Source organism: Aquarana catesbeiana, linkage group LG13 (assembly GCF_042186555.1).
Source record: "Aquarana catesbeiana isolate 2022-GZ linkage group LG13, ASM4218655v1, whole genome shotgun sequence".
NCBI classification, from domain to species: domain Eukaryota; kingdom Metazoa; phylum Chordata; class Amphibia; order Anura; family Ranidae; genus Aquarana; species Aquarana catesbeiana.
The window spans coordinates 155,684,078-155,705,260 of record NC_133336.1 but is presented as its reverse complement, the minus strand read 5'-3'; the positions used below and the strand labels follow the sequence as shown (position 1 = coordinate 155,705,260).

The 21,183-nt window shown below is 42.8% G+C and overlaps 1 protein-coding gene across 6 annotated transcripts in view; it reads right to left on the bottom strand.

The window, feature by feature from the left end:
- MTA1 (metastasis associated 1) overlaps positions 1 to 21,183 on the bottom strand; it is a 611,607-nt gene that overhangs the window by 243,743 nt on the left and 346,681 nt on the right. For 3 of the 6 annotated variants that reach the window (XM_073610308.1, XM_073610310.1, XM_073610311.1), the window contains exons 15-16: positions 8,148 to 8,237; positions 7,909 to 8,064 (exon numbers count right to left, since the gene is read on the bottom strand). In XM_073610308.1, the coding sequence (XP_073466409.1) occupies positions 7,909 to 8,064; positions 8,148 to 8,237 (246 nt within the window). The remainder of the gene's footprint in view (positions 1 to 7,908; positions 8,065 to 8,147; positions 8,238 to 21,183) is intronic. The other 3 variants (XM_073610309.1, XM_073610312.1, XM_073610313.1) reach the window with 1 other exon arrangement.

Here is a 21,183-nt window from a genome sequence, read left to right as displayed (position 1 = left end):
CATTATAAACTCACTTTAAAGCTGACCTATCACACAACATGGAAAAATAGGATTTTTATAACAGCTTACCTGTAAAATCCTTTTCTTGGAGTACATCATGGGACGCAGAGCCATAGTTATTAACTTAATGGGTATATAGGCACCTTCAGGTGATGGACACTGGTATACCAAATACAGTTAGTTCACTCCCCTCCTCCTTCCAGGAGTATCTCAGTTTTCATAGCAAAGCAAAATATCTAAACACCCAAAAGAGGGGAGGGACCTCTGTGTCCCATGATGTACTCCAAGAAAAGGATTTTACAGGTAAGCTGTTATAAAAATCCTATTTTCTTTATCGTACATCATGGGACACAGAGCCATAGTTATTAACTTAATGGGACGTCCCATAGCAATGCTATTTGAGGGGAGGGAGAGACAAACCGCAGGGCACCCCCAGACTTGAGGACTTATACTGCTGCCTGCAGCACACTGCCCCCGAAGGCGATATCCTCATGCCTCCTTACATCCACCTGATAAAATTTGGTGAATGTATGTACTGAAGACCAAGTTGCGGCCTTACAGATCTGAGCCATGGAGGCCTGGTGACGCACTGCCCAAGAAGCACTAACTGACCTGGTAGTGTGCGCTTTCACTTGAAAAGGGGGAATCTTATCCCTTAAATGATAAGTCTGAATTATAACTTGCCAAATCCACTTAGCGACAGTGGATTTTGATGCTGCCTGTCCTTTCTTAGGACCCTCTGGCAGAATAAATAAGACATCAGTCTTCCGAATCTGAGCAGTCGTCCTCAAATAGACTTTGACCGCTCTCACCACATCAAGACAATGTAGTGACTTTTCTTCCCTGGAACATGGTTTTGGAAAAAACGATGGCAGGACAATATCTTGGTTCAGGTGAAAAACTGAGACCACTTTTGGCAAAAAATCTGGACGAGGGCATAACACCACTCTGTCTTCATGAATAATAAAGTATGGCTCTTTACAAGAAAGAGCAGCCAATTCCGAAACCCTCCTTGCTGAGGATATAGCAACCAAGAACACCAACTTCCTTGTCAGAATGACTAAGGGAATATGCTGTATCGGTTCAAATGGCTGTTTTTGTAACACTGACAAAACTAAGTTCAAGTCCCAAGGGCTCAAAGCTGATTTAACTGGCGGATTAATCCGCATCACCCCTTGCATAAAGCCCCGGACTAAAGAATGTGACGCAAGCGGTCTTTGAAAAGACCGATAAAGCTGAGACTTGGCCCTTAATAGTACTCAAGGCCAACTTCAGCTCTACCCCTAATTGTAGAAAGGCAAGAATTCTGCCTATGATATACCTCCAAGGGTGCCAACACTTGGATTCACACCAGGAAACATATGCCCTCCAGACTCTATAATATATAGTTCTGGAAGCTGGCTTCCTTGCATTAATCAATGTTACCCATTTATTATATTTAAGATTTAATATCTCAAAAATATGATGTGGGTTAAATAAGAGTTCTTTGACCAAGAGTGAAAGCTTTAACACAATAACAACATTTATTGGTAAGTAGTTGAAAGACTATCTATACACAATCATCAATCTATAGTCTTATCCCAAGGAAGAAAATATTAGGTTGAAATAAAATATTTACATGAAGGAATACAGAGTATATTCCTTAAGGCTCCATTCACACTAGCGCGTTTTTTGATGCATTTTGCAGAAATGCACGGGAATTTTTTAACATGGGTTCCTATGGAACATGTTCACATCAATGCCTTTTTGTTTCTCTGCATTTTTGGAAAGGGTCGGGGACTTTTTTTCATGCAAAAAGCAGCGTTTTGCATGTAATGGATTTCAATGGACAAGCATCAAAAACGCAAGTGCACCGTTTTTGCAGCGTTTTTGGTGCGTTTTTGCCGGGTTTTTTTTTTATTTATTTATTTTTTTTTTAAATTTTTTTTTTTAAGACTGTAAAAAAAAAAAACAAAAAAAAAAAACGCAAATCGCGGCAAAAACGCGGCAAAAACGCTGCTCAAAAACGTGGCAAGCATGAAAAAAAACCCTCCAAAAACGCTCAAAAGCAACATGCATAGGTGTGAATCGAGCCTAAAACAGTCATTTACAAACATATTTAGTTACAAGTAAAAGGGCATACCTTTCCCCATTACTGCTCAGACTTACCAGACAAGCTTTCATTTGAATGCATATGTCTTAAATGTACTTGTGTTTCTTTCTCTACCTTTGTCCACATTAATAAAGTATAATCTTAGAAAGCCAGGAAAGCTGGTCACCAGGCCGTTACTGTATGCTGTATCCAATTGGAATCATCAGGGAAGGCTGTCCCAGAAGCAAGGGCAACAGGACCAGATCCGCCTTATGGACTTTCGTACTGTTATTATTGGACTGTTGAGAACAAGGATCCTAATGTTTTTTGTTTCCCTTCTTGTTTTTTTGGTGCTGGCTCTTTTGACATCCAGAACAATTAATGACTACCGATACTGGTATATAGAATATGGACTGTAGAGATGGAGAGTTTAAAAGTTTTTTTTCCCCTCAGAGTTTTTTTTTTTGTTGTTTCAGAAGGAAAAGCCAAAAGTTCCAAATATTAAGGGAGATTATACATAAACCATTATTTCAGGTGTGGCCGAGTCTCATATTCTCAACTGGCCACAAGGGGCCATCTGTTTCCTTATGAGTTTATGTGAAATCTCCATTAATAGCTGTAAAATATTGTAATTATGAATATATTTCATTTAGCTTGCATCTATGGAAGGCGTGCAAGAGAGCATCACAGAAGTGCTTGTTAAGAGCAGACACTTCGGTGCCTAGGCTTTTGTGTACAAACAATGGGTTTCCAACCTCATTGTTAGACATACTCACTACAAAGCATCCCATGCTGGGATATGCAGTAAAGGGGGCCCACCTCGGAATCAATTCCTAACTTCCCGGCAACATTCTCCTGTTCAGAATAATCACTAGGATTTGCATTAAAGGGGGCTGGCTTAGGCAAAGTATACGGAAGCTAACCAATCAGAAGTCACGCTATGCCAACCAATGAGACATCAGCCTAGTTTGATATACGCAGACTAGCGGGGAGGTAACGCTCTTTTTCTGGGAGACCAGCCATCAGAATGAAACTTTGGTAAGAATGGGTAATTATGGGGAAAGGTATGCCCTTTTACTTGTAACCAAATAGGTTTGTAGATTACTGTTTTAAGGAATATACTCTGTAATCCTCCATGTAAATATTTTATTTCAACCTAATATTTTCTTCCTTGGGGTAAGACTATAGATAGATGATTGTGTATAGATTAGCCTTTCAACTAACCAATAAATGTTGTTATTGTGTTAAAGCTTTCACTCTTGGTCAAAGAACTCTCATTTAACCCACATCATATTTTTGAGATATTAAATCTTAAATGTAATAAACGGGTAACAATCAAGGTAGAGATAACTGACCCAGAAAGCCCACGTTTCTTCAGAATGTGGGTTTCAATAGCCAAGCCGTTAAATTTAGCATTTGTAAGGCAAGATGGAACATCGGCTCCTGTGAGAGCAGGTCTGGCCGTAGTAGAAGGGACCATGTATCCTCCACTGCCATCTTTACGATTTCTGCATACCAAGACCTTATGGGTCACGCTGGGGCTACCAGAATTACCTGACTAGAGGTGGGGCCAGCACTTTTGGGAACACTCAGGGTGCTGTGGCTAGCCAGAAGGGCAAGGCTACAAACTGGAAATGCTGCGAACCGCAGAAACCTTTGGTGAGCGGGAAATATAGGGACATGCAGATATCCCTGATGTCGATAGATGCCAGAAGTTCTCCTGCTTGTAGGATAGAAGCTACTGACTTGATCGACTCCATGCGAAAAGAGCGGATCTTGAGGAACTGATTTAGATTCTTTAGATCTAGAATGGGTCTGACATCTCCATTCGGTTTTGGTGCCGTAAAGAGGTTTGAATAAAACCCCAAACCTTGCTCTTCTGTGGGAATCTGTATGATCACCCCCTGAGCTAGTAATCGGTCTAATGCCCGAAACAGAGATTGCCTTTTCCCTGAATCTTTGGGAACCTTTGAAAACGAGACGGTGAAAACTCCCGAAATTCTAGTTTGTATCCTGGAGACACCATGGAGATGACCCATCTGTCCTGAATTTCCTCTTGCCAGACTTCTGAGTATTGCACTTTGGCGAGGGGGGGGGGGCGCGTCTTCATAATGAGGCTTTAGTATTCTGCTTTGCAGATTTCCGTCCCCAGGTCTTCTTCTGTGCCTGGGCCTGAGCCTGACGCTTTCCTCTAGAGTCCGACGGTGGAGGCCATCGCCATTGCCTAGAGGCGGATGCCCCTGGCGCAGGGGAAAGAGTTCATTTAAATGAAGGACGTTTATACTTTCTTTTGACTGGCAAAAGAGTACTCTTCCCAATAGAAATCGTTTGGATTTGTATTGTCCAAATCTTCCCCGAATAGTTGATCTCCATGAAAAGGGAAACTAGTCAGAAGCCTTTTGCAAGGTGCTTCGGCTGACCAATTTTTTAACCACAGGGTCCCACACATGTGTACTAGCACAAGCGCAAGGCGGGACGCCTGGTGAATAGAGTCTTTCATGACGTCTATGGCAAAACATAGCGCCTTTGTTAGTTCGGCCAAATCATGGGCCTGTAGTGCAGGGACCTCTTTAAGGGCCAGTCTAAACTGGTCCCTTAGGGACTGACAGATGCCTATTGCCGCAACTGCAGGCTAAGTAACCGCACCTGCCAAAGTAAAAGAGGATTTTAACAGAAATTCCAATCTTTTATCAGTTGGATCTTTAAGCATTTGTGCATGGTCTACTGGACAAGTTCGACTATTATTCACACTGGAAATCGCAGCGTCAAATTTCTCCTCCATGGGATAGAGTGCTGTGAATCTCTTTGGAGGGAGAAAACGCTTATCTGGGTGATCCCATTCAGTATAAATAAGCTTTTCTAGTGATGCATGTACAGGAAATGCATGAAAAGGCTGTGACCTTTTTAAAGAACCCAAAGAAGAAACAGAACTATCAGCTGACTCTGCTAGAGGTAGCTTGAAAGAGGCACAAACCATCTCTGTAAGAGATTGTATCAGCATTTTCAGAGATTGCGAGGCTGAAAAAGGTTCATCCACCGTTGTTTCCTCCGCAGAGGAGTAATCAGTTTGCCTTTCTTCCTGATCACCTAAGGGTAACCCCTCATCCTCTACCCACTGTTCCCTTGGTAAGGGGTCTGAGGTGGGGGAGGGGGAATCTAACACGCTTTGCATCTTCAGTCACGTAGAGGGGCTGAGGTGTGAGAAGCAATTGCACCACCAATTGGTCCCAATGATTCACCCTGGCTTGCCATATCTGGTTTCGCAGGCGAGGATGACAGTGTGGAGACACAACTGGAGTTCCCAGCGCCTGGGGGTGGAATTTTTGCTACTTTTGGGGTGTCTTTTTTTGGGAGCCATAGTGCTGAGTACAAAAAAACAGAGGCACTAAGTAAATGCACAACTCGCTGAGCAAAATAGTCTAGCAAAAGACAATGCTAATAAAGTTCAGCTTCAGTGTTATAAATGTTATTTCCTGTACTGGAAGTGCCTGCATCAACCTTACGTGCCCCCAGTGCTCGTGTCCTCTGTGTCCTACTCCAGCTGTGAGCGCCTGTCTCCTTCCCCAGCGCCTGCGCCGTGTGCTCCTCGTATACTTACGTCCAGCACACGGCGGCGTACCTTAGCCACGCCCTTAAGCCACGCCCCCTCCATTAATAAACATCCCCCCTCTGTTTTAATTAGCCCTAGTCCGCGCACGTCATTGATAAGCTCTTTGAGCGACAGGGGAGGCAAGGGAGAGCTGGGAGGCGGGAAGTTTAAAAAAACTGTGGGGAATAAAAGAATAAACTCGTATATGAAAGCCGCTACAAGCTACAGTTGTACCTCCCTCCCCAGGGGGGAAATGTTCTGGATGAGGATCCCCCTGGCTTGCTGAGATCACACACATGCGGTTTAGCTGGGACTTCTGAGCTGACTGACAAGCAACGTACCAAGGTATGCATTTACTCCCTCTAGTGGAGACTTTAGGCATGACAACATTTTACTTATGTAAGAAAAAAAAAGCATAGGTGGACTTTTTACAGTTCCTAGGCTTCTTCCCTTACCTTTTCCTCGCTGCAGAATACTACTGTAGCAGACAGATCCAAACTTCACCCATCACGGCAGGCTGCATTTTAGCAAACCTTCAAGGACAGGGTCCCTATTATATGGGTTCCACTCCCTTGGACCTGTATAGCACCCCTCAGGAAAACTTTAGGTAATGTAGCATGACCAAAATGTCCTGGGTCCTGGGGTCCAGCCCTACAAAGAGGCGTTACAGGCAAAACCTTGTTCTTCTTATGCGAGGCCCGGGTACCATCCACCTTGGCCTCAGTGGCACTTTGGATGGATCTGGTCTATGGGGGCTGTTTAAATCCAGCAGGGATCCCTCTAGCTTTGGAGCGCTACAGAGCACATCTTCACTCATGACCAACACCTTAGACACTGGCGAAAAAACTGAGGTACTTCTGGAAGGAGGAGCGGTTATATAGGGAGTGAACTTCCTGTATTGGGTATACCAGTGTCCATCACCTGAAGGTGCCTATATACCCATTAAGTTAATAACTATGGCTCTGTGTCCCATGATGTACGATAAAGAAATACCCTATTAATGCTGTTTGAATAAAAGTTGAACTGGAATGATTAGTTACTGCTATAACTTCCATGAGAAGCACCAGCTGCAAAGTTCTTCCTTCCTAAAAATGTCAGGACAACACAGTACATTGAAATGCTTATGACAATGTAGATCCAGTCAAGAGTCTCTAGTCCATGCTTATGAGTGTAAGGAATGTCAAAACTGAATTGGAACATGACCTGTGGCAGTAAATGCACCAACAGTGGCGGCCCCATTAGGGTAGCCCTCCCTATCAATAAATCCAGCCCCCTGATCTACATACAGGGTGCCGGTCTATGTATTACAATGGGGGGGGTTTAAAGCACTTGATTAGAGCCAGAGGCTCTAAAAGGTGTCCTGATCCCACCCAGTTGTGTGACGATAGCGAATGAATATTCGCTATTTTCACACTAAATCTTCTCTCCCGCCAATCAGGAAGCGGGTCATGAAACCCATGTCCTGATTGGCCAAAACGTCAGGAGATCCTATTGGATGCCTAGTGCCTAGGAGGAGGAGATGCATGGTGAGAACTGCCCTGCTGGAGGAGAGGACAACAGAGCCGCGGCCCGCAGCCTGCCACCTGGAGGACACTGGAGCCACCACCTAGATGGGGTAAGTTCCGGACCGACCGGCAGACAGCGAGGGGGGGTTTGCACAGAGCAGCCTTGATCCTCCTCTTTTCTGTGTACCAGCACAGGAAGCCCCCCCCCCCAAAAAAAAAAAACAGCCGCCACTGTGCACCAAACTCTTGAAAATATCTCAATAGCCAGACCTGCCCAAGATGATGAAGACAGTATGAACGCACATGTGAAATATAAATATTTAAAAGCCAAGTTCACCTGTGAAAAAAATTAAATGCACACTGGGATGCCATTAAAGTTCATGTGTATGTAAAGGCAGGTGTCCCAATACTTTGGACAATGTAGCGTGTATTTAGCTATATCTGTTCAAATGTTGGACCTAGGTTGGAGAACATAAATAGAGAACTTGTAAATAAACACCAATTATTTTCTTATTTTATTTTCCCAGGGACTAAAATATGAAACATGACTGAATATTTTGAGCCACTTCTCTACTTTAGCGAACAACTTGCCTTTCTCCAGTTTTAGTTTGTGTGTGCAGGTGACTTGTAAAATTAAAAAATTAAATAATTGAAAGCCTTAATGTATAGAAGACAAGGACACCATTTAAACCAGATGACTTATGCAAAGACAAACAAAAAATAAAGTACATAAAGACACGTACCATCCATACCATTATGCTGTTCATAGCTCCGCTTGCCCAAGATTGTTGGTGACCCATTGTTGATAACTGGTGATGATTTAGCTGGGGTTAGGGTATTACTGATGCTCATTGAGAGGTTTTTTATTGAGTCTAACTTAGGAGTGCTGGGGTGTGCCTCTGTGGAATTAAAATGCTGTGTTAATAACATTTGTTTGAATTGGAAAGAAAAGAATGAAAAAAAAAAATAGTTTTGTATGTACCTATATATCGTAGAACTTGTTCTAAAGGTTTTCTGACAATCTGTTTTAGTATCAGTGGAGTTTTTGAAGCTTCTGGAAGCCTTGTTGTACCTGCATTCACAAACAATAGGAAAAAAAAACATCAAATTAATACAAATTATAAGACAAACCTCACTCACTGTACTGTATCTTTTGTGGAGCAGCTTTATCAACCTAGCTTTTCCAACTGATTTGGACTACTGTATCTCCCCCTCTCCTAAACCTTATTACACAGGGGAAATAGATTTCTGGGAAAGGACGAAAGCACTGTTTGAAATCTCAGTGTGCAAGTAGTTACAAGGACACAAGATCTTGCAGAATCAACAGGTTTTCTCTGCACTCGCAGAAAATACGGAATGCAGCCACCCCAACAACATATAAGGACTGGGAAGCCTCAGCATGCTACATTTTTGTTCTTGGTCTCAGAAATATGTTAACAGCTGTTGGGATAAGATAACCCACACAGAAAGTGCATTGTTTTCAACAAATCTTTAAACTCATGGTCTTAAAATTTGGAAAAAAGCAGTAAAACACAACCAGTGTGTACTACTGCAAAGCGGAAAGAAAATCCTGCATATGTTATGAAAAAATATTGTCGCTCCCATATACTGTACCTATATAATTACAGACTAAACAGAAAATGGCATTTTTGTACTCACCATAAAATTCCTCTGGGCATCCACTGAGGGACGCAGGAATTCAGAATTCTGTTGGGGCATACTGCCACTACAGGAGTGTTGGACACTGGCAAACAAAATATTGTGGGCCAACCCCTCCTACTCCAATCATGCCTCAGTCTTGGGGTAAAGCAGTACCAAGTTTATGGTCACAAACAAATAGGGGTGGGATCTGTGCCCCTCAATGGACTTCAAATAAAGAATTTTTATGGCTAGTATGAAAATCCCATTTTCTTTCTCATCCATTTAGGGACACAGGAACTTAGACTGTCAGGATATCCAAATGCAGTTCAAATGAAGACTGAAAATTGGGGACTGCCCGCAGCACTATGACCTGGATCTTACCTGAAGCTGGAGGAAAAAGAATACTAGGGGACAGCCTGCAAATGTGGAAACAGTTGCTTAAGTAGTATGTGCCTTGACAAGAAAGTGCGGAACATGATCCTTAAGATCACAAGCTTAAATAATGGTCTGTCTGAGTCACTGAAGAATGGTGGAACACAAAGCAGGTTCACCATGACTGGACCATCAGAAATGACAAAGCGAGTTTCTAATGGAAGCAGTAGCTGTGGGGTAGAGCACAAACTATTGTACATACAGGCAATGGAGGGAAATCTACTGATGAACTCGAGCCAGACAGAGGTATGAGAAAATTATGGCCTGGTTGAGGAGAAAGGCCTAATCTACCTAGGGTATTTAGGAAGTTCTGGGCCTTAACATTGTGTCCTTGTTTAAGACACGAAGAGCTCTTTACAGGTTAAAGTGTTACTAAACCCACAACAGTAAAATCAATGTGAATATGCAGTAAAGCATGCTTGTTATACTCACTGTGGAACCTAAGGGTTTATCCTCTGCATTGTGTAAAAAGGCCATTTGATCCTGTCTTCTCTGTTCCTCCCCTTCTTCCAACATCCCCAAACCATCTCCTGGTAGAACAGAGGCTAGGGGGCAAGTTGCACATGCTCAGATTGCTAGAGAAATTTTTTTTCTTGGGAAAGTGCATGTGATCAGCACAGGGCCAATCAGCACTGTCCAGACAGAGGGTCAGGGGTCCTGCAGTCATCTAGGACACTCACAGGAGAATTAAAACTCCTCCTACAAGCGTTAACCAGACACTGTTAGAAGTCACAAGACTGCTCTAACTGCTGATGAAAAAAGGTTATTTAGCAGTTTATATTTCCTAAAACTACTGCATTTCCATGCTCTGTGTACTGTGGGAGACCAGATATAGTGAATGCAGGGAACTGGTTTTAGTAACACTTTAAGGCTGCCAGCTCAAACTCCCCTCGCAGAAGTGATGGAAACTTCGTGAGTGAAAGTGGAATGAGGAAATATATATTTATTTATATATTAGGAGCACTGAACTCATTTCAATAAATTTGGAGGCCCTAGAGGCAGCTCTCTGTGATATAATGTGAGATAGGGTATCCTGACGGACCCTCAGAGGCGATCATTAGGGTTTATGAAAAATTAGAGGACCACACTCAGTTGAACAGATCATACAATGTTCATTCCGAAAACAGAAAAACACCACAAGTAAATTTTGAAATTTCTGATGTTCTCCAAGGCAAACAGAAGGTATAAAGAATAGCATGGGAGTATATTAATAAAAAAAAAGTGAAAACAAAAAAAATCAACACACACACACTGATCAGTCCTGCAGCCAATTGGCTGCAGCGCTGATAGAACAAAAATGTTTAAACAAGCCTGTTCTTAGGAAGCTGATCATTAGATTGACTTCTCATGAACAGGAACAGCCATAGATAGAGGAGACTGCTGAACTGGCCAAATTGTGATCCATTTATGGCCAGCTATGAATAGAAAGGGCTACAAGGGCTTGGACAGTGAGATTAATGGGGGATTTTAACCACCTTGAAATGGAGTAATGGCACTGCTGGAACAGGCAGAAATGTATAAACCGATTACAAGACAATTTTATGGTGCAGTTTATAGAAGCCCCAACTACAGTGGATCCGGAAAGTATTCACAGCGCTTCACTTTTTCCACATTTTATGTTATGTTACAGCCTTATTCCAAAATGGATTAAATTCATTATTTTGCTCACAATTCTACAAACAATACACCATAATGACAATGTGAAACGAGTTTGCTTAAATTCTTTGCAAATGTATTAATAAAAAATGAAAAAAGAATTCACATGTACAACAAGAATTCACAGCCTTTGCTCAATACTTCTGCACAAATTACAGCCTCAAGTCTTTTTGAGTATGATGCTACAAGCTTAGCACATCTATTTTTGGGCAGTTTCTCCCATTCTTCTTCGCATGACCTCTCAAGATTCATGAGGTTGGATGGGAAGCATCCAGATCTTCAGATCTTTCCAGAGATGTTCAAATCGGATTCAAGTCTGGGATCTGGCTGGGCCACTCAAGGACATTCACAAAGTTGTCCCATAGCCACTTCTTTGTTATCTTGGCTGTGTGCTTACGGTCTTTGTCTTGTTGGAAGATTAACTTTTGCCCCAGTCTGAACTCCAGAGCGCTCTGGAGCAGGTTGTCAACAAGGATGTCTTTGTAAATTGCTGCATTCATCTTTCCCTCAATCCTGGCTAGTCACCTAGTTCCTGCTGCTGAAAAACATCCCCATGGCATGCCAATACTATGCTTCACTGTAGGGATGGTATTGCCCAGGTGAGTGGTGCCTGGTTTCTTCCAGACATGACACTTGCCATTCAGGCCAAAGAGTTTAATCCTTGTTTCATCAGACCAGAGAATAGTCTTTCTCATGGACTGAGTCCTTCAAGTGCCTTTTGGCAAACTTCAGGTGGGCTGTCATGTGCCTTTTATGGCGGAGTGGCTTCTGTCTGGCCACTCTACCATACAAGCCTGATTGGTGGAGTGCTGCAGAGATGGTTGTTGTTTCTTCTCTCTCCACAGAGAATCGCTGGAGCTCTGTCAGAGTGACCATCAGGTTCTTGGTCACCTCCCTGACTAAGGCCCTTCTCCCCTGATCACTCAGTTTGGCCAGGCGGCTTGGACTTCATGGCTTGATTTGTGCTCTGACATGCACTGTTAACCATGGGACCTTATATAGACAGGTGTGTGCCTTTCCAAATCATCTCCAATCAACTGAATTTACCAAAGGTAGACTTCAATCAAGTTGTAGAAACAGCTTAAGGATGATCAGTGGAAACAGGATGCACCTGAGCTCAATTTTGAGTGTCATGACCAAGGCTGTAAATACTTATTTATGTACATGTGATTTTTTTTGTTTTTTATAACTTTGCAAAGATTTCAAACAAACTTCTTTCTTGTTGTCATTATGAGGTATTGTTTGTAGAATTTTGAGGAAAATAATGAATTTGATCCATTTTGGAATAAGGCTGTAACATAACAAAATGTGGAAAAAGTGAGGCGCTGTGAATATTTTCCAGATGCACTGTAACTGCTGGACCTGTTAAGCTCAAGCATTGCAGATAGATAAAAGAAACCTCTAGTCAGTAAGGTAAAGTATTATTATGGGGGAACCGTCATCCAGAATAGCTATGATTAATGAATGGGTGCAAGGAGACAATTCCCCATAAGAGAGTCTCCAAGGCAAGCATTGCAGTTTGTTACTGATGTTCACATAAAAGAACATTTTAGTAGCAGTGACCATAACATGATATGTTAACTGTAAACCACAATCACATACTGGAAAGATAAAAAACACTTAGTTTTAAGATAGAACATTTACAAAAGCTGAGGGCTGCTCTCCAAGGTTTAATCTGGTAGGCAATATTGTCATTAAAGCACACAGAACAGAAATGAGAATACCTTGAGCCTTTAGAACCATTTTAATAATAGCATGCAAAGCCAAGCTGCAGTTTCTAAAGCAAGCAAAATACGGTTTTGTATTAAAAAGAGATATAGACTCAAGAATGAGAGACATAATGTTGCCCCTGTACAAGTCATTAGTAAACACTCATTTGGATTGTACAGTTCACTTTTGGACACCAGTTCCAAAAAAGGATATCAGTGACCTGGAGAAAGTGTTTTCAACTATGAGGAAAGATTTGCTGAACTGAGTTTATTCTCTTGAGAGGAGGTGATTCATGGGGAATGTGATTACCATGTATAACACATACAGTAAGTGGACCATATCGTGAACTTGGTGTAGTTATATACTTTAGGGTCATTACAGAGACCATGGGGGCACTCTTTATGTCTGGAGAAATAGAGGAGATTTAACCTCCACATATTTAAAAGCTTCTTCACAGTAAGAGCTGTGAAAATGTGGAATAGACTTGCCTCAAGAACAAGTTCTGATTTTTTTTTTTTTTTTTAACAAAGGAGTTGAATGCATCCCCACATGCACAAAATAGAGAATATCGAATTTGCCTCCAGGGGGGAATCAGCAAGGATTTTTTTCCCACTGCTGGGGCAAAAAGGATCATGCTTTTTTGGGGATGCTTGTTTGTGTTTTACTGAATTGTGGATATAGGATTGTGTATATAGATGTTTTATTCTATTTATTTGACCTAGATGGATAATCTAAGTAACTTGTAGATATGTAATTCAATAAATTCAGTCCTATTCCCCTATTTGAGGATAAAATTAATTTGAACTTACTTGTACATTCCATACATTGGAGTACAGTATAGGAAACAGGCTTCATATTCATAGACCCTGGGTACTAGGCTAGGGGAGTCAGTGCAAAAATCAGTAGTATGACTGGCTGAGGCGCTCAAAGCAGTTATTACGAAGGATAGGCATGAGTTGTTTGCTTGAGTTAAAGTGTTTGTTAACCCAAAAAAATAAAAATAAAGATCCTGTTCCTTTAAAGTGATTGTTAAGACTCGTTTTTATTTTTTTTAAAGCAACAAACATATCATACTTACCTCTACTGTGCAGCTCGTTTTGCACAGAGTGGCCCCGATCATCCATTTCTGGGGTCCCCCGGCAGCTCTCGCAGCTCCTCCCCGCATCAGATAACCCCCTAGGAGGGTACCTTGCGGGCGCGGGTACCTTGCGGGCGCGCTCCCGAGTCCAGCATTTGCGTCCATAGACACGCATGCTGGCCTCGGCCCCGCATCACTGGATTTGATTGACAGCAGCGGGAGCCAATGGCTGCGCTGCTATCAATCTATCCAATCAAGAGCAGGGACCCTGTGGAGAGAGGGACAGCACGTCCTCGCCGAGGGAAGTACGGGGCACAGGTAAATAAAAGGGGGGCTAGGGGTCACTGCCAGGTGTTTTTTCACCTTAATGCATAGGATGCATTAAGGTGAAAAAACACGAAGGTTTACAACCCCTTTAAAGCATGTTATACAGCACAGTGCTTGTGCTGTGTATTTTGGCTTCCTCTGTCATCTGAAATACTTGGCTTATCCTGCTAGTTCTACCCTCCCCTCTGTACGCTGACCATGATATATCAGGGCTGCTGAGACCTCACACCTTTGTCAGCGTACGTGCCTCCAGGCTCCAGGCTCTCAGCTCCTCTCCTCCTCCCTGGCTGACGTCAGCGAGGGAATCTCGTCCCTGCACCAGTGGAGATAACACACTGGGAGAGCTGAGAGACTGGAGTCATCTTATTGCTGGGAGATGCAGTTAAAAGAGATAGAAATTGTTTTTTTTTTTATAAAGCACAGGCACTAGGATGAAGCTTTTTATCTGACAGAGGGGATTATATAAAGATGAGACAGTGGCTTAACAACCACTTTAAAACATCCAATTACTGTATCTAATAAAACATGTTTCAAGGACTTCGATTGCCCGGTCCTCGATTCAAGGTAATAAAACTGGTGTCTGTGGGTAAAATGTTGTCATATGGCATATGCTTCACCTGGCTTCTGTATCTTCATACTCGTACCACACCACTTGTCTGGTGCTGTTAACCTCTGATACCTACCTTTAGCTTTACACTGTTCTATATGTGATGTACCACAACTGGGAACCCTTGGCTATGTCTTGTTTTGACACTGATTTTGTTATACAAATTTTCTCATTGTACGACTACCATTTTGTCGACCTGAATATTGCATTCATTTTCAATAAAAATTTGTTTCGAATTAAAAAAAAAAAAAAAAAAAAAAAAAAAAAGTTGTCATAGGGTACAAAAGGTATTTAATAGAACTCAAAACCACATTCAAAAAACTTAAAACGTACAGAAAGCAAATCAAATATGCGATAGAGAATTGTGCAAATAATAAAATAAATGTAGCAGTTACAAATGCTACATTTTATTCTTTGCGCATCCACACATACAAGCATGCATATCCACGAAACGTGTTTTACTGTATTTAGTGAAATACAATAATTGGATGTTTTACTAAAGTAGACGACTCATGCCTATCCTTTGAATAACCACTTCAGGAACCTCTGCCAATCATACCACAGATGGGCTTTTTTTTGCGCTGACTTCTCTTATCCATTTGTTCACTTACCTGAAAGCCCCACACAGAATTAAGGATGGGACTGACAGAGACAGAGAGTGACCATACTGACCATGCGTGGAGACAGTTTTTCTCCCCCCACACACAAAGGTCACACGTCCCCCCCCCCCCCCCGGTGACCGCAGCCTCAACAGTTGTTTCCTTTTATTGTGGAAGCATTTTCTTCTTGTTTCTGAATTAATCTAGTACACTAGAAGGGCTCTCCCACCTCCCTCTATTTTCTTTTCTCATGGACACCAGAGACGCCTGGTAAGCTCCTTTAGGATCCTTCGGTCTGATCTACCATCACACCCTAGACCTTCTTGGGTAATAGGCTGGTACCTTCAGGTGAATTGATAATGACAAAAATGTGAAGTCTGGAAGAAAAGGGGTGTTGCAAGTAGGATCTTCCCAGTACCGTCACAAGACATTACAATATTGTTAAAATCAGTAAAGTTAATTTTACATAGAATCAACATTCATTTTAAAACACTGAGTGTTGCATATTAGTTCCCTTCTAAGTGGTCCTACCACCTCTGTTAGAGTCCCACTGAGAATGGCAAGTGTCTCCAGTCACCATATGAACGTCAGACCAAACTCTCAATATGTTTCACGGGTTCCCTGCTTCTTCAGGAGGGCAAAATAGGAGAACAGTAAGACTAAACACTGAAAAATAGGATTTTTATAACAGCTTACCTGTAAAATCCTTTTCTTGGAGTAGATCACGGGACACAGAGCGCCATAGTAATTACTATGTGGGTATATAGGCACCTTCAGGTGATGGACAATGGCATACCGAATACAGGAAGTTCACTCCCTATATAACCCCTCCTCCTACCAGGAGTACCTCAGTTTTTGTAGCAAAGCAATATACTTAAACCTCAAAAAGAGGGGCAGGACCTCTTTGTCCCGTGATGTACTCCAAGAAAAGGATTTTATAGGTAAGCAATTATAAAAATCCTATTTTCTTTATCGTACATCACGGGACACAGAGCACGATAGTAAATACTATGTGGGACATCCCATAGCAATGTTATTTGAGGGGAGGGAGAGACAACCCGTAGGGCACCCCCAGACTTGAGGACTTATACTGCTGCCTGCAGCACACTGCACCCAAAAGCGATATCCTCATGCTTTCTTACATCCACCTGATAAAACTTGGTGAATGAAAGTACTGAAGACCAAGTTCCGGCCTTACAGATCTGAGCCATGGAGGCCTGGTGACACACTGCCCAAGAAGCACTAACCGCCCTGGTATAGTGCGCTTTGACTTGACCCCTTAAATCATAAGTCTGAATTATAACTTGCTGAATCCACTTGGCAACAGTGGATTTTGACGCTGCCTGTAGTGACTTTTCTTCCCTGGAACATGGTTTTGGAAAAAACGATGGCAGGACTATATCTTGGTTCAGGTGAAAAACTGAGACCACTTTTGGCAAAAAATCTGGACGAGGGCATAACACCACTCTGTCTTCATGAATAATAAAGTATGGCTCTTTACAAGAAAGAGCAGCCAATTCCGAAACCCTCCTTGCTGAGGATATAGCAACAAAGAACACCAACTTCCTTGTCAGAAGGACTAAGGGAATATGCTGTATCGGTTCAAATGGCTGTTTTTGTGACACTGACAAAGACCGATAAAGCTGAGACTTGGCCCTTAATAGTACTCAAGGCCAACTTCATCTCTACCAAACATGTTTCGCCATTTGCTTCTTCAGGGGACGTGCAATTCAGAGACAAATTGGTATGACAAACTAAACAATATAGAAAGAGAAAAAAAGCAATTTAGATCAAATGCTCATTGAGTATTGGTTTATTGCATAAACATATGTACATTAATGTAGTATGGTGGCCAGGATTACACTGCAGATCAAATGAACACAACCACTCACCCCACAAATAGCACCGCCAACCGGATGCAAGAGCTCACCTCTAGAGGTTTCCCAGCACAGAAGGGAGACGGTCTAGACTACTATGCTCCCTGAGCATTGTAGTCTGGAGGCTCCTTTTGTTGCTTCGCGCATGCGCGCTGGCGCGGTTCATGTCCGCATCGAGCTGATTATGTCAGACGCCGGCTCGGTGGAGAGTAGATAAGACCGGCTTGTCTGGCTGTTCACTTCAGCCAGAGCCGGAGGATCGGGCTCCACCGAGCTGGCGTCTATATCACCACATATTAGCAGGTATGCTATACACTTTATTTAAAAACGCTCTATATATTCACCTACCTTTTGCACTGGCCAATTACAACTCTTACTATTTTTCAGAGTGAGGAGCACTCTAAGCGCTTGTACCTGCAATCCTTGATTTCCTTGAGACATAGGCAATCACTGGTCCATTATTTAATCACTTCTTGGTTTACTGCACCGTTATTCCATCTGCTATAATTTCCACTGAGGTTACTATCTATTTATATATTAATTGAACCATATTCTCTCTTTATTTATTTATAGCATCCTCCTTAGCACTTAATTCTAAGCCGTTAGTCTGCAGATGTTTCAGAATTAGTCCTATCCCTACTAATTCCTACTCAAATCGATTTTAACCATATTAAGTAAGTAAACTTTATGAGACATTAGTCCCCCTACAATGTGTCAATTATAATAATACATTTCTCTCTAACATTATCCTCTATGTTAGACACCATTTATCCCTCTATATTATTCCCAAATATCCCATGTTTCACATTACAGCCCGATCCTTCTACCCTCTATGGCCACTACCTAGACCGTCTCCCTTCTGTGCTGGGAAACCTCTAGAGGTGAGCTCTCGCATCCGGTTGGCGTGTTCGTTGGCGGTGCTATTTGTGGGGTGAGTGGTTGTGTTCATTTGATCTGCAGTGTAATCCTGGCCACCATACTACATTAATGTACATATGTTTATGCTATAAACCAATACTCAGTAAGCATTTGATCTAAATTGCTTTTTTTCTCTTTCTATATTGTTTAGTTTGTCATACCAAATTTGTCTCTGAATTGCACGTCCTCTGAAGAAGCAAATAGCGAAACATGTTGGGCTAGTGTGCAATTTTTCTCAAATATGGTTTGAACCTACGTATCTCTTAGCCACCTTGTTTTTATAACTTTTGTAAGAAGAGATATATTAAGTGTAATGAATTTGCCTTATTCAAACATTTTTTTGTACCAATAAAATTTATATTTTTAATATGAAAGCATTTCCCAAGTTTTGTTGGCACCGTTAAAGTCCCTGTTATTCTGTTCTCTCTTGTCCCTATACTGTTTTGGGATGAGGTGCCTTGTATATTGGGTGTTAACCGTGAACCAGACCATCCTAGTCATTCATCTCTACCCCTTATTGTAGAAAGGCAAGAATTCTGCCTATGATATATCTCTGAGGGTGCCAACCCTTGGATTCACACCAGGAAACATCAGCCCTCCATACGCTATAATATATAGTTCTGAAAGGTGGCTTCCTTGCATTAATCAAGGTAGAGATAACTGACCCGGAAAGCCCACGTTTCTTCAGAATGTGGGTTTCAATAGCCAAGCCGGTAAATTTAGCGTTCGTAAGGTAGGATGGAATATCGGGCCCCTGTGAGAGTAGGTCTGGCTGTAGTGGAAGGGACCATGGATCCTCCACCGCCATCTTTACGGTTTCTGCATACCAAGACCTTATGGGCCACGCTGGGGCTACCAGAATTACCAGCTTTCTTTCCAGATTGATCCTGCACATTAGTCCTGGCAGCAACTGAATAGGGGGGAATGCATAAATCAGTGAGAACTGATCCCACGGGGTCACCAACACATCTATTCCGCATGCGAGTGGATCCTTTGTCCTGGACACAAAGTTGACTAACTTCATGTTGAATCTGGACGCCAGAAGATCCACGTCCGGAGTCCACCATCTTTGGCAAAATGTCGGGGTGAAGGGACCATTCCCTCGGGAATAACTGCTGGCGACTCAGGTAGTCCGCCTGCTAGTTCTCTACTCCCGGAATGAAGACTGCCGAGAGGCACGGAACATTCCTTTCTGCCCAAGTTGGAATATGGTTCACCTCTGTCTGCGCTGCGAGACTCTTGGTGCCCCCTTGGTGATTGACATATGCCACAGCTGTGGCATTGTCAGATTGGATCCTGACAGGACAATCCCGTAACCTGAAAGTCCAGGCCTTCAAAGCCAGACGCACTGCCCGAATCTCTAGGATATGGATAGGCAAGGCTCTTTCGGATCTTGACCACTGTCCCTGGACAGTTGTCTTCTCTAGTACTGCTCCCCAGCCTGAAAGGCTGGCATCTGTCGTTACCACTTTACAGATAATGGGTCTGAAGGATTTTCCTTTCAGCAGATTCTGGGTTAGTAACCACCGAGGCTTTGAGACACCCTTGGGGACAGCCGCATTGACAAGTCTAAAACTTGAATCGTTTTGTTCTAAGCAGACAGGATACTGTTTTGCAATAGTCTCAAATGGAACTGGGCATAGAGATCCACTTCAAATGAAGCCACCATCTTTCCTAGCAACCTCATGCAAAGGCGAATGGAGGGCTCTCCTTTCGACCTGACTATCTGCACCAGCGCTCTTACGGAGTTGATTTTTGCTTGAGGCAAGAACACCTTTTTCTGGGCTGTGTCTATGATCAAGCCCAAATACTCCAGCCTTTTTAGCGGTTTTAAGAAAGACTTCTCTAGGTTGAGAATCCAACACAGAATTTCCAATTAACTGGTTGTAATGCGTACACTTTGCTCCAAACGAACCACCAACTGGTCTATTAGCAATAGATCGTCTAGGTACACCAAGACTGTTATGCCCTGTGCCATTAACCTGGCTAGAGGTGGGGCCAGCACTTTTGTGAACACCCGGGGTGCAGTAGCTAGCCCGAAGGGCAAGGCTACAAACTAAAAATGCTGCTGTTCTACCTTGAACCGCAGAAACCTTTGGTGAGCGGTAAATATAGGGACATGCAGATATGCATCCCTGATGTTGATAGATACCAGAAGTTCTCCTCGTTATAGGATAGAATCGACTCCATGCGAAAGGAGCGGATCTTCAGGAACTGATTTAGATTCTTTAGATCTAGAATGGGTCTGACATCTCCATTCGGTTTTGGTACTGTAAAGAGGTTTGAATAAAACCCCAAACCTTGTTCTTCTGTGGGGATTTGTATGATCACCCTCTGAGCTAGTAAGCGGTCTAGTGCCTGAAACAGAGATTGCCTTTTCCTTGGATCTTTGGGAACATTTGACCTCAGAAAACGAGATGGTGGAAACTCCCGAAATTCTAGTTTGTAACCTAGAGACACCGTGGAGATGACCCATCTGTCCTGAATTTCCTCTTGCCAGACTTTTGAGTAATACACAAGTCTTCCCCCCACTCTGGTGAGGGGGGGGGGGGGGCGCCCCTTCATAATGAGGCTTTGGAATTCTGCTTTGCAGATTTCCGGCCCCAGGCCTTCTTCTGTGCCTGGGCCTGACCCTGAGGTTTTCCTCTAGAGTCTGACGGCAGAGACCGTCGCAACTGCCTAGAGGCGGAAGCCCCTGGTGCAGGGGAAAGAGTCTGCTTAAATGAAGGGCATTTACACTTTCTTTTGACTGGCAAAAGAGTACTTTTCCCACTAGAAATCATCTGGATGTATTTGTCCAAATCATCCCCAAATAGCCGATCCCCATGAAAGGGAAAACCAGTCAGTAGCCTTTTGCAAGGTGCTCCAGCTGACCAATTTTTTAACCATAGGATCCTACACACGTGTACTAGCACAATCGCAAGGCGGGGCGGCTGACGAATAGAGTCTTTCATGGCGTCTATGGCAAAACATAATGCTTTTGGTAGTTCGGCCAATTTCCAGGCTTGTTGTGCAGGGACCTCTTTAAGGGCCTGTCTAAACTGGTCCTTTAGGGACTGACAGATGCCTATTGCAGCGACTGCAGGCTAAGTAACGGCCCCTGCCAAGGAAAAAAGAGGATTTTATCTGTTGGATCCTTAAGCATTTGTGCATTGTCTATTGGACAAGTTAGA